The sequence below is a fragment of the Sebastes umbrosus genome, chromosome 2 (assembly GCF_015220745.1).
Source record: "Sebastes umbrosus isolate fSebUmb1 chromosome 2, fSebUmb1.pri, whole genome shotgun sequence".
In the NCBI taxonomy this organism is placed as follows: domain Eukaryota; kingdom Metazoa; phylum Chordata; class Actinopteri; order Perciformes; family Sebastidae; genus Sebastes; species Sebastes umbrosus.
Window position 1 is genome coordinate 32,817,766 of NC_051270.1, and position 17,357 is coordinate 32,835,122.

At 39.9% G+C, this 17,357-nt stretch overlaps 1 protein-coding gene across 1 annotated transcript in view; it reads left to right on the plus strand.

The window, feature by feature from the left end:
- Positions 1 to 4,471: 4,471 nt before the first annotated feature.
- itga11a (integrin, alpha 11a) overlaps positions 4,472 to 17,357 on the plus strand; it is a 69,937-nt gene continuing 57,051 nt past the window's right edge. Inside the window, exons 1-2 of the mRNA XM_037760248.1 lie at positions 4,472 to 4,634; positions 16,746 to 16,860. Coding sequence (XP_037616176.1) covers positions 4,562 to 4,634; positions 16,746 to 16,860 — 188 coding nt within the window. The 5' untranslated portion in view covers positions 4,472 to 4,561. The remainder of the gene's footprint in view (positions 4,635 to 16,745; positions 16,861 to 17,357) is intronic.

Consider the following 17,357-nt stretch of genomic DNA (forward strand, 5'->3'; position numbering starts at 1 on the left):
ACTTGAGGAGGGAAAAAGAATAAGATTTCAAAACCCAATTATTCACACTGCGATTAGATCACCTCTGGACCCCCTAACTCTGAATATCTACATGGAAATGTAGGTTAACAGCAAAGCATTGGGGAGATTTGCCCACCACCCCCCTCAGGTCTTGAAACACTGACAAATAGAGCTGGACTCCTTAACTGCACTGGCACAGTGCCTTCATTCAGCAGATCTTAATTGTAGGTTCCTCTCCGATCTCTCATTTGTCTTACAAGCTGACAGTAGGAGATTCTTGAGCGATGAGATGGTACCCACAATACTGGAGGAAACAGTCCTTGTTATGAAACTTTTCATGTTTATGGAGAACTTTATAATGACTGCCAAACCTCTATAACTTCTTAATTTCCCCTCCAATTTGGGAATGTTTTATTCCGATAGAGTTCAAGAATGCTGCCTTTCAACGTTTCTTTGTTGTTAGTCTGCTTGAGGAAATCACTGTGTGCTCGTGATGTAGTATACCCTTTAGACTTTGGCCTTAAAACGATATAATGTCAGCAGGAAGCACAACATAATGTCAGTGTCATGTTGATGCTTTTATAGGTCAAGACAGAGAAAAAGTACTAACGTCAAATGCAGACATTTGTAATGTATTCAACCACGGAGTATCACTTACTTTCACACACCTATTGCAGTAACTCATTTCAAGAACGCTGCCCATTGATATTTACGTCCCCCGTGGTATGGCTATGAAAGCTTCATTTCCTGACTTGAAAGAAACAAGGGGGCCACCAGGCCACTGAGGAGAAGTGATGAAGAAGGCAATGAGCTTTTAAGCACCCTTAATGAAAGCAAGTCTTGATTATTTTTAAGTTTCTGAAGGCGTGGTTATCCTAAGTTGTTAAAGCACAAACACTGGCTTGATTTGTGTGAACTGAGGTTACTCTGTGTTGAAAAGAAAAAAAAAGGGGGGGGGGGTTTGATTGCAAACCAAGAGGAAGTGTCTGTTAGAGCCAAAGATGTCTATTTATCAGTTTGAAAGATTTCCAGATAGACAGCTGCTCACAGGATGGATATCAGATCTGGATGTGTAACATAGATTTATCTACATGATGAGTTTCACAGGCGCTTCCCAGTCTCACTTGGGCTGTTTGGCTGCCTGTCTGCTCAGAATACTGTATGTGTGGTACTCGGGGAAAGATGTACAGGATGCCTATTTCTGAAGGCTACAATACTTTAATCGTACTCCCTAACTCCTTCGTTCATCAATCACTGCCTCACCTCTTGGCTCCTTCAATATATTATCCTGTCATTCTGTTATTTTCAAATCCAACACACAACACCTTGTATAGTTTATCCAATAAAGTACACCAGTCTTGTCGTCAGCCAACCATTAATAAACCACCCAGTATCAACCGAGTCACCATCTTCCCCAACTTCACCAACATCAAGATCGGGATAATGATGGCTAAACTGGAACGTTATGTGATTATGAAGCTCATCTACTAATGGAGACAACACCAAAATATTGGTCTCCATAAATTAGTCCCACCAAACTGAAATTCAGTTTAGTTGTATTTTACTCTTGTAGCTCCTATCAGGGTTCAGAAATCTACTTGCCCAAAGTAAATTTGCACTTGCCCCTATACATATTGTTTTGTTTATTAGCGGTTATCAAATAACAAAATAATCCTGAGGTTTGCCCACATCCTCTATCGCCACCCAACTAAACTCCCGTTTCCAGGAAACATTAAATGTTTGCTTGCGCTCCAGCTCACAAATTTAGTCTTTACCCACTGCCAATTTCTTGCGAGTGCCCGATCAGTACTGCACATGTGCAACTCTCAACAGAGATGAAAAGGAAACAAGATTGTTCACTCCTTCCATCATCAGCTCCGGAAAAAACAATGTGTTTAATTATTTTTTTCCACTTGTCCGCTTGGGCAAGTGAGTTGCAAGATTTACTAGCGACACCTTTCACAATAAACATAGTCATTTGATCCTTTGTTGGTATGAAAAGATGCTTTTTAGCAGCTTTAAGTTGTATTTTATTCATGTAGCACCTTAATTACACAGTCCAACATGCCTTACAGAATGGAAGAAAACATTAATGAATATGTCCATAAAATAGATCACAACAATATCGGCGATATGACAAATAGTACCATTACTAGTAATAAAAGCACTCTTCTTTTTCTACTCTTCACATTGATACAATACACACAAAATAATTAAATGAGTTAAATGAGCATGAAAAAAAAATCATGTGCACCATCCACCATCCATTTCTGTACATGGCTACTCTATAAGTGGTTTATTATGCAGGTGTTAATGTATTTTATTCAATAGTCTCAGTCACTGCCAGTGTAAAAATCATTTTCCAAACCAAAGTGAGAATGAGGCCAGTGTTAAGAAAAGAAAAGATGCGCGTTTATGTGGCACACAGTGGTTAAGTAGTGAATTGGAGATCGACCAGGTGACCACAAATGGATTTCAGGAGAGCTAATGTACACAAACTGTGTCTTATTACATAAGTGGGTCATTATACATTCTGTAGTTAGGACTGGATGGTTCAGTTGCGAGGGTATGAGGTAACATACAAACCCCACATTTGCGTTCCACTGTTAATACAACGGCTGGTTTGTGGTCGTGCCATGATGATAGCATTAGTGGTGCATAGCTAGAGTCTGACAGAAGACGTTTGAAAAGTCACTGATCTACTGTTGAAATATCTTTGGAAATGTTTTTTTGGTTCATTATTTAAATTAATTCTCTATCAAGAGAATCCCTGCTGTCCTCCAAGCTGTAAAAATACATAAATAAAACATACATAAAATAAATCAGACTTATCTGTGAAATGACCTCATTTCTTTCAGGAAATCCATGTATGTCTACAAATAAAGTTTACAACCTGGCTCTGATTCAACAATTTTTATTACATTTGTTCCACAGTAACGACATGTTTATTTTGATCTTTTAGTGAAAAGATTGGTTCTTTTAATTACTTCACACCTGAACCGCTCAAAACGTCATTCCCTTAAAATGCCTGTCTTCATAAAATTCCAGTGGTGGAAGAAGTACTCAGATTTTTTACTTAAGTAAAATAGAAATACCATGGTTTAAAAATAGTCCTGATTTCAAAATGTCACTTAAGTAAAAGTACATTAGTATTATCAGCAAAATGTACTTAAAGTATCAAAAGTAAAATTACTCATTAATGGATCCTTTCAAAGTTGTATATTATTATAGAATATGGAATTATTCTCTTTTTATCACTAATGAATACATTTAAGTAGGGCTGGACGATATGGAGAAAATCAAATACCACAATATTTTTTACAAATACCTCAATATCAATGTTGAGACGACATTGTAAGGTTGACTATTGGTGCTCACAAAAATATTTACACAATGAGATTTTTTATAAATAATCATCTGTAATGTGGATATAATGACGAAGTGTGTAAAGGCAAATAACAGAACAGCTAGAACAGTCTGGTTAAGTTCAGAAAGTGACATCACTTTACTGTAATGCAGCATTTAAAACCAGGAAAAGACACTTGTGCAATATTTTGATATCCAAAATTGAAGACGATATCTAGTCTCATATCACGATATCGATATAATATCGATATATTGCCTAGCCCAACATTTAAGTAGGGCTGCCCCCTCGATTAGTTGACTTATGAGTCATTTTGGTCTTAGTCAACTAAGCTTTCTTAAGTCGATTAATCATTTTAATGCCTTTTCATGTTGATTGGCTTATTTCTAGGAAACTTAAGAGCACATCTCTGGTAAACACAAGATTTAAATTGGTATTTGGTATTTAAATTTAGTATGATTTTTTGTGGAGAAACTCAGTTTTACAGATCTGTAGATAAAATCAGCTAATCGATTAGTCAACAAAATACTATGAGTGTTAGTCGACTAAGAATTTCTTTAGTCCAGGACAGCCCTCCATGGAAGAGCTTTTTAATCTTGTAGTTTGTCAATGTGGAGCCAATTTTAGATACTTTATATACTAATGGGTTAATTAGTAGTATAGTACTGTGTCGTGTCATATAAGCATATCATGTTGTTTATGTAAAGATTTAACTAGTATCTATAATTGTCACATAAATGTAGTGGAGTAAAAAGGAGAATATTTCCTTCTGAAATGTCGTGAAGTCAAAGTAGAATGTAGCATAAAATGCAAATACTCTGGTAAAGTATAGGTATGTTAAAATTGTAGTATAGTACTTGAGTAATTGTACTTGGTTACATTCCACCACAGAAGTATCCACTACAAAAAACTTTACCTAAAGATGATCCATTAGAGAGTCAACGTGAGTTGAATGAGTGTGTGGGTGTTGTGAGTATTCCTGCCTGCTGTCAGAGTGAACCTCCTTCTTCTTCTTCTTCTTCTCCTCCTACAGTCCCCTCCTACTTCCCCAAGATATAGGCAGCGCTTTAACTTAGACTCAGAGTCAATCAGAGTGGGATCTTTAACTGTGCCCGCCACTGGCTCTCTTTGCCTCAGCCCACCACATACACACTCACAGCAATCATCACTCACACACACACACACACATGCACACACATGCACACTTGCACCGGCAAACATATGGAGTACTACTGCTTCCTCCTGCTCTGGATCTGCAGCCAGCAGTTAGGTGAGTGAAATGTGTTTAGTGTTATTGTTTCAGTGTGTGTGCACTGCATGCATCCTCACTTGCTGATGTATGAATCAGACCTTCTGTCTGTCTACATGTAGCTTTGCAGTATAATAATGGCTCTCTAATTGTTGGTTATACTTTGACCCGTTCCAACAGCAACTGGAAACTTTGAGACTGCTGCTTTTTAAAGTTTATTTTTTATGTGCACATATATTTTTCTCCTTTAAGGAGCAGTAATATTTGAATAAGTGAATGAATGGCTGCCTGTGTGAATGACATCACAACCTCACATCTTGACCCAGTATCATGGTAAGAGACAGGAAAAGCAGAGCTCAGTGGCTTTACTGAAGGATCTGTTGTCCCCCCTCAGGTCTACAGAGGTGCCGTGTGTGTCTCCCTGGAAGCAGAAATGAAAGTTGATGCTATCTTTTCACAGTCAAGTTTCCAGCGACTGGAGAGTTGTTGGTGCTCTGCCAGAACTGTGGTCAATTGCCGGTGAAATCACTATACCAGTAACACATCTAGGCAGGAGCAAAGAAAGAGAGAGGCAGAGAGTGCATAAAAGGCACCAAAAGCATGTTTTTTTTTTCTTCAAAACCCCCCCTTTAAATAGAAGTGATGCAATGCTACAGTTGAGATGGATATATGATTAAGTTTTGAGCTCAGCATACTGTGGACTGTAACCACATTGTTTAAACACACAGTGTGTTGACCAACGTTTCAATAGAATACTGTGTGTGTTGTCACCATGAAGAGTTTTCTTCAACAATGAAGCTTTATTCACTCCTTTTCTGTTATGCTGCATCACCCCGAGGTTAATACTGAGGTCTGAGAGCGTGGAATTTTTTAAGAAGTTGAGAAATGAATCAATCTTCGATTTAGACATTTGGTAAATAACACAAAACTAAGACATGGAGGAGAGGAAATCTCTATTGTAAATATTTGGTTTGATTTTGGAATTCGTTGGAAACAAGTTTTGGCCTGACGCCACAGTGAGGGAGACACTGACCTTGTAGCTGGAGTCTGCGGAGAGAGACGCGATGCTGGCTGTGGTGGGAGATGTTTTGGCAGACACATGAGAAGGAGGCTGCATTTCAGTCATCTGTTTGTGGAATCCTGGGGCTGTTGGACCAACGATCCCATCCAGATAACTTTGAGTGGTGCCATCTCATATAGACGACATGTCTAAACAGCGGGAGCCAGAAACTACTATTTGGCCTAAACACTATTTTTTCCCTGAGAGAACATTGTCCTACTTGCATACATCACCCAGATTTGTCCTCATAAGAACTATTCCAGCAGGATATGTCAACACAAGTTTATTTCTTAACTTAGAATTTCCTCATTTTAAGAAGTTCACTGTGGCCACTCCATGCAGGGATGATGTGTGCAAGAGTGCACTGAAAATGAAAATGAAAATTAATTACTGACATACATATAAAAAACAACCTATTACTGGAGGCCCTCTAAAAAAAACAAATGTATGTTCCATTAAGGCAAAAACTACAGTTTGCCAGATTCTGGGTGGATTAAGTAAACAGGAATACTGGATGAGGTGTCCTGATAATAAATGAAGCAGATGCCAAGTCCATTAGTTTCTTCATGGGTAAACCTCAAAGTGCATGGTAGCAATTAAGTCATGGCCACTTCCCAAAGGAAATTTAGGAAGCTGTGCTTAGCTCTGTTTCACCACTGAGTTAACTGATAGCGTTTATTTTCGCCCACCTTAATATTCATTGATTTAATGGTAGTTTGGCCACTAGAGCAGGAGAACTCCAGAACTAGCTGACAGACACCCAGTTCTTACATAATATCACCGTATACAGTTTCTTGAATATGCACAGTAGTGTTTCTCGCTCGGCCCATAGACTTTACATTGTGGTGACGTCACAGATTTTAAAATCGCTTTTCTCAGGTTTACAAATGTAATACCTTCATGTACTGTATCAAAAAGTCATAATAGAAAGAGTCATAATTATCCTTGTTTGCAGTTTGAGGTGTCCTGTCAGCAGTTTTACAGACGTCTCTTTTATAATGGTGGTCTATGATGAAAATGCTTTTTGGCGCAGGGGGATTTTTTGCTGCAATACCGCGAGTTGCCACTGGGTAAAATTGAAAGCAAGGCTGAGTGGTGTCACCGTATCCAGGTCTTATTATTAGGGCTGTCAAAGTTAAAGCAATAATAACACGTTACGGCAAATTCGTTTTAAAGCTAGAGTGAAGATACTGGCATTATATGAAACTAGAATCCATTGGTACCAACCATGTCATACTAGCTTGTCGCGAAGCAGGCTAAATAACGCTCCAAACTTACGCTAAATTTTGGCGAGGAAAAACTGGCTCAGTGATTTTCAAAGGGGTCCCTTGACCTCTGACCTCAAGATATGTGAATGAAAATGTGTTCTATGGGTACCCACAAGTCTCCCCTTTACAGACATGCCCACTTTATGATAATCACATGCCGTTTTTCGGGCAAGTCATAGTCAAGTCAGCACACTGACACACTGACAGCTGTTGTTGCCTGTTGGGTTTGTGTTTGCCATGTTATGATTGGAGCATATTTTTTATGCTAAATGCAGTACCTGTGGGGGTTTCTGGACAATATTTGTCATTGTTTTGTGTTGTTAATTGATTTCCAATAATAAATATATATATACATTTGCATAAAGCACCACTCTAAAATGACTAGATACATTGTCTGTAACTGCCCTACCCTCCAGAACGACACGTTTTGTGATCTGACGCCCATATCAACAGGATGATCTCATTTATCTTTTTCCCAACATTGTTACAACATTAAATTACTGTTAATTTAATTAGTTTTATGATGTGACAATGTTATGGTGAAGGTTTGGTTGGGTTTAGCCACAGAAACAACTTGGTTAGGGTTAGGGAAAGATCATGGTCTGGGTTAAAATAAGTGCTTAGTTAAGGTTCCATGGATGGTTACAGTACAAGAAACCAAAGTTGATTGCAATACATTACAATGCAGGAAAGTCCAAAGTTTTGTTGACACCTCCAACCACCATGACCTCTTCCCTATGCAGACTTTGTCGCTCTATAATAATGTCACCCAGCTTCCTCATTTGCTATCAACGGACAAGACTGATAATTCCTACAACCGCCAGAGGGCGTTGCCACTTGAATATAAAGCTATGTAGTTTTGGGGCATTTCTTGAAATAATTGATGCTGTTGTTTGTCTTGGGAGGACAGTCTCTAAAGAAAACTGTTTGCTGCTAAGAATATGGTTCATGAGAGCGGTGAGATTGAACCAAACTGTAAATTTACCTAAAACAAAGCCACTGGTTAAAACAGCTCATAAATCAGTGGAGTTGTATTATAACTTTTCATTGGTTTCTGTGACCTCCTTCACATTCATTCCTCCAATGTTGATTGTGAGTGTGTTAAACAGTTGACCCAAGCTTTATATGGAGTGTCATGTTACAGGATTTTAATGGACACATTTCCTATAAAATTAGTAAATTCCACGACCATTGTATAAAACCAATTAAATGGAATTATCCTATTTACAAGAACCAATTTCTCCGAGTTTGAAAACCCTCCTGGGACGTCCAGCAATCCCAGGTATTTACTGTTTCTCTGCCAACACTGGAGGAGGTTATGTTTCACACATCTCTGTTGTTTTTTTTGTAAGATATCTTGATTCATTACAATTGGTCCAAGAATCAGATGATTATAGTTTGGTGTTATAGTTTGGTCAGGGATTCATTCCTTCATGATATGTCGACAGATCTTACTCTGTCCGAATCCTATTTTCAGATGTGAGCCAGTCTGTTGGCATCGACTGAGACTATTATGTCAGTAGCAACAGATACTTAGGGTGTAGTTGATATTAAAATGTCTCATCAAAATGAATAATTAAAGCAATCGGTTGAGTAACTGTCAGATCGTTTAGAAAATACCTGCTCATTAATCAATAGTAGTAGTAGTTTTACAACTTTTATAGGCTGGTGAAGTTCTGGTGTTACAGTTAATGTTGCCAAAAGCAATTAATGCTCTATAAATAAATCCACGTCATGTTGTTTCTGTAGTAACAAACTAACCACTTACTAACTCCATGCAGATGTCTTGACAGCGTCGTGTAGTTGTGTGTGATAGCTGGTGGTACTAGTCTTGTTTTGCGCTGCTGCCCCAGAGACTAGAGACTTGGTTTGAATCCCCGGAGGTCCTTTTGTTGGCTCAGAGGGTTAACGGCCTGTTAATCAGTGCCCAGTTGGCTGTTGCGTTTTGGGAACATCTGGTTTTAGATAGCCCGTGCCTCTCAGAGTATTTACGTTGGCGTGGGTTGAATGTGATATAAGGTGCCAAAATCTTTGAAAGTATATTGTCAAGTGTGAAGAATCTTTCCAGAGGAAATCATTGTAATGGAAACCCAGAATGGATCGATGGAAAAACAGTACATTCTGCTGCTTTTTAGATTTATTTTATGAGGAGACTTTGTTCTCATATTTGTTAAAACACCAGCCAGATGCAGTGTCTATACTCATCATGATGATACCGTATGTTTTCATAAATCCTAAACCATATTACACTGCGTCAACTTATAAAAGAACTGCATCATGCTCGTCTGATATGTCTCCGCGCCAGCAGTTTGCACAACGCAACCCGCACGGCTGCTCTATGTCAGTGGGTCTGTGGTGGAGCTCCTGCAGCTTGGTGTCGGGCCAAAGGCAGCAGCGGACTAATGTGGGTCGCACCGGCAGCCACCGGCCTGAGGTTTATTTATTTGGGCATGAAAGCCGGTACACAGGAAACCCGGCAAGTCTCCGACCTCGCGTTAGAAGCTGCTGATATTACTGGGAATATTAAATTGCTCTGCTATATTAGTAGCTTGAAATGGAAAAGTGGATCACCTCCATTCTCATGCTTCCACCCTGACACTTTCCTATAGCTTTCACTCATTTCTGGGTCAGACTTCAACCTTTCTGTGATTGCATCTCGGGAAATGTATTTTAAAGGGGCTCTATGTAAGATTCAGAAATTGCTTGTTAACAGTAATGAAACCTGTGGCTGTTAAGTCAACGACAGTCAGCGTCCTGTTGCTCGCGCTTGTGCTTGCACTACGTAGACGCGAGCGAGCATCGGTCAAAACAGTGAGGCGACACACACGAGACTGAACGTGATTGACAGGCATCATGTTGATTAATGTTAGCAACATTAGCAGCTAAAATCACAATATCACTATATATTTCACATGCTTGGCAGTAATGTTAACTTATCAAACGAAGGTCCCTCCATGAACCGAAGGCCCGGCCGATGTTGATCCTAGTGTCAACTTTTCCTGCCTTAGCCTCTCGACCATGGTCAGAAAGCACTGTAGTTTTGATCTCATGGGCCGGAGTGGATAACACGGGAAACCTCTGTTGGTCTTGAGTAGCTGCAGCATTTATTTCTGCACAAACTGCAACTTCCACTGAACATTCACTTGATATTCTCAAAGCTAAACTCTCTTCTGCTCTGCCACTCACTCATTTTCTCACACACTCGCTGCCGCTCTCTCTCTCTTGCTTCACCACTCACTTCCCACGTGCACACACACTCTTCGCACTGGCTCTGCTATACTCCTGCAACACTAGTTTTCCCCGTCGGTCACATTCCTGTTTTGCCAGATGGGCTTCACTAGATATAACTTATTTTGTGCCTCTGTGGAGTTTGTGTTGGAGTTTGAGTTTTAGTGGGAGCTGGTCATTTGTTGGCGTTGGCGGACTCCATTTCTAACCGAACGTTAGCTATGGTTGCACGCTGTTGGCCCTGTAGCGGAGCATGCATGGCATCACATCTGTTGGATTTTCCTGGAAAAAACATCCCGCATTCTTCACATTAAAAGCAGTCTACAGGCTGATAGAGGAAACCCAGAAAGTCACAGAAGGTCTAATTTTTTAGGTTAGGTTACAACCTGTTCACGCACTGGATTATATGTGTAAAAGCTTACATACAGTCGCTTTAAATGCTTAAAAGTCATTCTAGCATTAAATCAGCTACCAGATCTGTTGACGTTCATGTGCTTCAGTTGAACAATGATGGAGAAACTTCCAAATGATACAGCTCACTGCCCCTCATTTGTAAAATGATTTATGCTGCACCACAATGTCAAGAGTCACCTACTGATTTGTATTTATTTTCCATACACCTATCTGTTCCAAACCATCTATTTTCAGTCAGCCCTTTTAAGTTTCTAGGTAAACAGAAACTCTAGGAGGATGTTTGGAGGTAGGATCAAACACCAGCTGAACATGTGAACCATTCATAGGACAGGAAATGAGCGACGTGGAGAATGTGTCAATATTTACATCAAGAGTCTGCCTGGCAGATACGGTCATTTATTTTAATGGAGGTTTTCATGAAACTGAACAAATGGTCCATGGTTGTGCCAATCAAGGTGTTGTATACTCCAGGTCATTTGACAGACTTGAGAAATGAACTCATTCACTGTGTGGCGGTCACCCCACTCACATAATTTCCTGTGGTAAAATTGTGGCTGGGATGCACAGGTTCACAGATGCTTACTGAGGAAGAGTGGGAGTACATATTTGGTTTGCTATTTGTTTAGACAACATATTAATTCTCCAAAATATTCACTATCTAAGGAATGCAGATAACTTCCCATTTCTGTTAGAGGATCATTTTTCTTCAAGGAATACAGCTGCTCGATATGTAATTCCTCCTCTGCCTTTCAAAGTGCAAACAACTAGAATACAAATAGAGCTTGTCTGCTGTGTAACAAACAAAAAGCTGAGTTGAGTTGCAGCTGTTAGACTGTATATAAGAAGTGCACGTATTCACCGTGATGTCACCTATTGGTTTGTGGACTAAGATTTTGAAGCTTCGACTTTGGCCGTCGCCATCTTGGTTTTTGTCTGTCATAATATTGTTTTTTTGGAACCACAAGTGACACGAGAGGGTGGAGCTCAGCACAACTGAACTCGACCAAATTGTTACAATTAACTTTAATGAACTGAAAACACATTGTGAAAGGGTTAAAGTTGAAAGACGAAAACATGGACAACTCCCAGACCGGACAACGCTGACCTGTCAATCACAAGGTAGTCACGCCCTAAAGCATCCCCTGCTTTATGGTCTATCTGACTCTAAATGGGACCATAATTTACTAAATGAACATCATGCTGTATTGAAGAAGTATTGAAACTAGCGATTGAGACCATAAACTCATGTTTACAATGTTTACTGAGGTAATAAATCAAGTGAGAAGTAGGCTCATTTTCTCATTGACTTCTATACAATCAGACTTCTTTTTGCAACCAGAGGAGTCGCCCCCTGCTGGCTATTAGAAAGAATGCAGGTGTAAGACACTTCTGCATTGGCTTCAATGCCATCTGAGTTGTACCCCATATTACTACAGTACCGTATTTTAGGAACTTGGACACTTGTAAGCTTGATTAGAAGGTAACATCATGTTTATAACACTGATGGGAGTTATTTTGATTTCATTTGACCTGCTGATGCAGTAAAACATGATTTAAGCACAAAACTCCCTCACCCAGAGTGAAGAGTCCTTTCACCCTTTAGTGTCAAATTGGATTACTTATTCAGTAGTCATAACAACAACTGTCTTTTAGCTGGAGGTGGAGCACCAGAAGCTTGATTTCTAAGGTGAAGTGTGGGTGAGGCTCATCTTCATCACATAACATGCTATAATAGTGATAATGATCCCACAGTTCACTCAGAAAACTGCAAATCTGTTAATAAGAAAATAAGGCTAAGAAAAAGGCTCTACTATTAGTAACTTGTGTTCTATTATCTACTCCTAAATGTGTGTTAAGACAGAACACAAAGTGAATTTTCGAGGCAGCACAGAAAGAATCAGAGTTTCTCGTGAAGATAAATCAGAGCTGAACAAATAAATAAATACAAACAGGAACAGACTCGTTTTTTTTTAATGCCGGAAAAGAACTAGTCCATACGACGTGTTGTCCGATCACATCGGAAGCCAAAAGTATTGATAGCTGTTGTTCCAAAGGGCCACACTTGAAGGCCATCACAGAGAGGGGATAGACGCATTACTCGTTTAAATACAGGGATAACATTTCACTTTTTCAAACAGTCTCCTGAAAGGCATTCATATAGTTTTACTTGATTGTTTCTTATAGAAAGTGACAGAAATAGTTCTTACTTTGCTCAGCTGTCCAATCACTGGATAAGGTGGGTGTGAATGTTGGGCTGTTGGAAATTGTTGGATGGAGCCCCCCCCGCCCCCCCTAATTCAATGTCAGAAAGTGGGATGCGGGGGGGGGGGGGGGGGGGGGGGGGGGGGGGGGGGGGGGGGGGGGGGGGGGGGGGGGGGGGGGGGGGGGGGGGTTCTGAAGCCATTGGACCATTTGGATGTTCTGATGAAATATACTGGCACCTTATGGGGCCTCCAAAGCTAAATCTTGCTTATGGTTGGCTATGGAGCCAAACCACAAAACCGCTACACAACAAGCTTTTGTATTTGACACAGCTCCAACCCAACATGTTGACACTGAATTGACAATCAACTAAAATATATATAGAGGATTTTTTAAAACATAACTATTCTGTTAATTGTTGCATAACTTCAGCTGTCAAAGTGTTGGACTGCTTTTCTTTAGAAAGCCAAAGTTTTGTCACCATCTAGCTGACAGTGCAGACTTTGATAGTTATTGTTCTTCATGGACAGCCAACAAAAGCAAGCAGCTCCTGTGAGATGTGTTTAAAAGACTCAGCTGTAGTTTTCCTAACGGCAGACTGGTACACATTTTTACGTCTGGGAAATTTTGGGACACACAGTTCTTGACACATCAACTAGTGATGTAATGTGGGTAAGTTGGGCTCCTCGGTTTATCTTGGCAATACAGATTAGTATCATTAGGATAAAAGTGAAAACAGATGCTAGACTCACAATTAATGGGATATTGGATAACATAGCAACTTGATCGGGTCAACAGGAATCATATTAGGAGACTCCGACTGTTTTTCTCTGCATGGCAGTAAGTAATAGCACGATACACTTTAATAATAATATATTTTATGTAATATTCTAACCTGCACAATCACATACTTGTGTTCATTAGGTATGTAGAGTCAGCTTAATAACTGCCAATGAAAAGGTACACTTCTGATTCAAATCATTACAAGAGAACCATGGGTACAACTGTCTTGAATTTGACCCATAGACTGTTTATAAAAAGTGGACGTAGTCACCGTGTCGTTACCCATTGGTTTGTGAACTGTGGCAGTTGTGGACTTTTAAACCTCGAATTTGGCATTTTGTCAGTCGCCATCTTGGTCTTTTGCAACCAGAAGTGACACTAGAGGGTGGAACTAAGTACAACTGAACGCTGAATAAGATGTTTTCAGGGAACCAGAGTAATAAGATTAACTCTCATGACCTGAAAACACACTGTGAAAGGGTTAAAGTTCTGAGACGAAAACACAGACAACTCCCAGACCGGACAACGCCGTGGTAGCGACCTGTCAATAACAAGGTAGCCACGCCCTAAAGCATCCCCTGCTTTATGGTCTATTTGACTCTAAATGGGACCATAATTTACTAAATGAACATCATGCTGTATTGAAGAAGACTTGAAACTAGCGATTGAGACCATAAACTCATGTTTACAATGTTTACTGAGGTAATAAATCAAGTGAGAAGTAGGCTCATTTTCTCATAGTATATACAAACTGACTTCTTTTTGCAACCAGAGGAGTCGCCCCCTGCTGGCTATTAGAGAGAATGCAAGTTTAAGGCCCTTCCGCACTGGCTTCACTTCTCAGACCCAGAGGTTGCCCACTGATTTGACCTCAGCTGTCATTTGTTATGGGTTAATTTGAATTTTATATGTTTTCCAACTTTGTTGAGCATTCCTTCACCTTGTTGTTTACATTTCACTGAATTTCCTCTTGCAGGGAAAAAAAGGTTCAGTTAACTTGACGTGACCCCGGAGCCTCCCAGATGGGGAGTGAGCGAGCTGAGAGTGGGGTCGTTTAGCGGGAGGGCGAGGGATTGAATAAACCCAACAGTGTGTGGACAAGAGCCACAGAGATGTAAAAGGTGGGGGAGTTCGTGGTGATTCAAAGTTCATCTTCAGCTCCTACAAAATAAACCTCTGTGTCTCATTAAATCTGCTTAACTTTCACTCCTACTTTATTTTTTTAATATATTTTTTTGGCTCTGAAATATAATAGTTCCCTATCTAACTATCAGTGAGCTCTGGTGTAAAGTTCAACATGATCCTTGACCTTACAGTAGCTGAAACGTCAATGGAGCAACACCGATTGACACGCACACTTACGATAAGTCTGGCAACTGGTGAGGCAGAGATCAGCAGGAGATTAAGTAGAAGACAGATGAACGGAGAGAGATGGATCGAGAGGAAGTCAGAGTGGTAGACGATTATGTTTTTTCCCCTTCTCCTCCGCCAAAAGGAAAATCTCACCACCTCCAAGTCCTCACTCAGAGCCCTCCTCTTCTGATGGAAATCTAAATGCCAAATAATGCCATCACCATTAATTAGCCATAATGGGTAACTTGGTGACATGCAAAATCTGGGGAAAAAAATACCTTCTTCGATTGGTATTTTAATTGGAACCAGACATTCACTGCTGTTTTCTACCACCTGGTAAGCTGTCAAAGATGTGAGAGGAATTTAAGTACACAATCGGGAAAACAGATTGGCTTTGATCGGGTCCCACAGCAGCTTTAACTTGTTACCCTCTTGCTACCTGTCAGGTTACACTTCGCCATCTATTAACTGCAATATCAAAACAAAACTCCCTGCTGGGTCTCTTTAAAGGTCTCATATAATGCTCATTTCCAGGTTCATAGATGTATTTTAATGTTGCACTAGAACATGTTTACATGCTGCAATGTTCAAAAAAACCTTTATTCTTCTCATACTGTCAGCCTGAATATACCAGCTCAGAGGCTCTGTTTGACAGAGGCTGATTCAGAGCCTGTCTCCTCCCACTCTGCTCTGATTGGTCAGCGTTTCTGTCAAATCTTATTATTGTAATTTCAAGATATAGGTACTGATATGGTGCAGGTTGTTTTGTAATTTCTTCATATGGAAGGACATTTTCAAGAGCCTTTTCAGCTACTTCCAATAAATTGTAAATTACAGATTTTACATGTACATCAAATTTAGACCTATTATATGTTTTATGCCAGACTAGTGCCCGTCAAAATGTTCTTATGGTAGTACAATATTGGTCATCGGTGGTCATGTTGATACTATGCTGCTTAACCAAAACCCCTCTGAGTCTGCAAATGTCTAATGGAAGAAAGTCAGTTCTGACAGATCAGTTTAGCTGCTCTGCAACATTTATACGATTAGTATTTGTTTTCTTTATGAGGGAAGTCTGTGTTTAGACTGGTGCAGAGGGACAAACACACAAGAGGCAGAGTAGGGATTATTTTAAGGATGAGTAATGATGAGTTTGCAGGTGTGTGTTGCACTTTGGCCAGGTTCTGAGGTCAAATTAATGTTAATGCAGTCTCGGAACCCAGCTATCGGTCTGACGATCTCTACCTTCGATAAGCTTTTGGGGGCAAGGGGCTATATTTCTGGGGCTCCAGTGTAGCCAGCAGATATCTGGGCCAAGACTTCCTTTTTCCGTGCACTACTCATTGTTAACAGTCCCATTAGCAACTTGAGATGCCAGACTGGAGTTGGAGTTGAGAGATGACGTGTAGGACCGGATTGTTTCACAAGTAGCCAGTTTACAAACTAATTTTAAACCAATAAAAAGCTAAATCATTGTCAGACGATAGCCGGTGGGTTCCCAGATTACATTCCGGCCAGCACGTTCCTCCTCTTCTGTTCTCCACACGGACTGTTTACCTTCATTCAGCCAAAGCCTGCTCCAACGTGATTGGTCAATACTTGTCAGACTACAAATGGAAACCAGAACGCTTCCGATACCAAAATCCTGTGACGTAAAGATTAATGTTATTGTAAATGTTTCTTTCAGACTGCTGAGATACTACCATGTGACACTAAAAACTAGATGTTCCGTATAGATTATATTAATGCTAGGTAGGTAACATCAGGTCATTGATGGCATCTTCTTTTGCCAATGCTGATGAAAATTGTCTTTTCTTTTTCAAGGCTTCCATGACTGCTTCAATATCGACACAAAGAACGCCAGGATCATCAAAGGCCCTAAACAAGCCCAGTTTGGATACACTGTTCAGCAACACGTGGCTGCTGGAGGAGAAAAGTGGTAAGATATGATTTACACACTGCTGCTGCTATGCAATATATTATAGCTCGTTGATGTTTTGCATGGAGTGAGGAGATTTTGGGCTATATTGCTTCCATAACATGTCTTCTTTCAGTCTAGTGGATAGAAAACATCCCAAATACACATTTAGATGTTTATTTTACTATGTCTTGTCTACTTGTGACTGTAGATTTCTCTTATATTCAACCAAAGTTAGCATTAAATAATGCCTCATTTGCATATTAAACATAACATTTCAGAAAACTTGTAATACACAAAATAATTGTCTTAATGTAAGTAATCAACTGGGGAAGTTTCATGGTGATATCTATTAGTTAAAATGTTTTACCCTATTCACCTGTAGTGTCTTCAAAATGACTGGAATTTTACAATCCATATCTTTAAAGGCCATTTCTCAAAATATTTTTTTTCTCAGACTCTGAGCCAGAAATTTCCACTTCAGCAGCACTTACATCCACCAAACTTTACACTTTCAT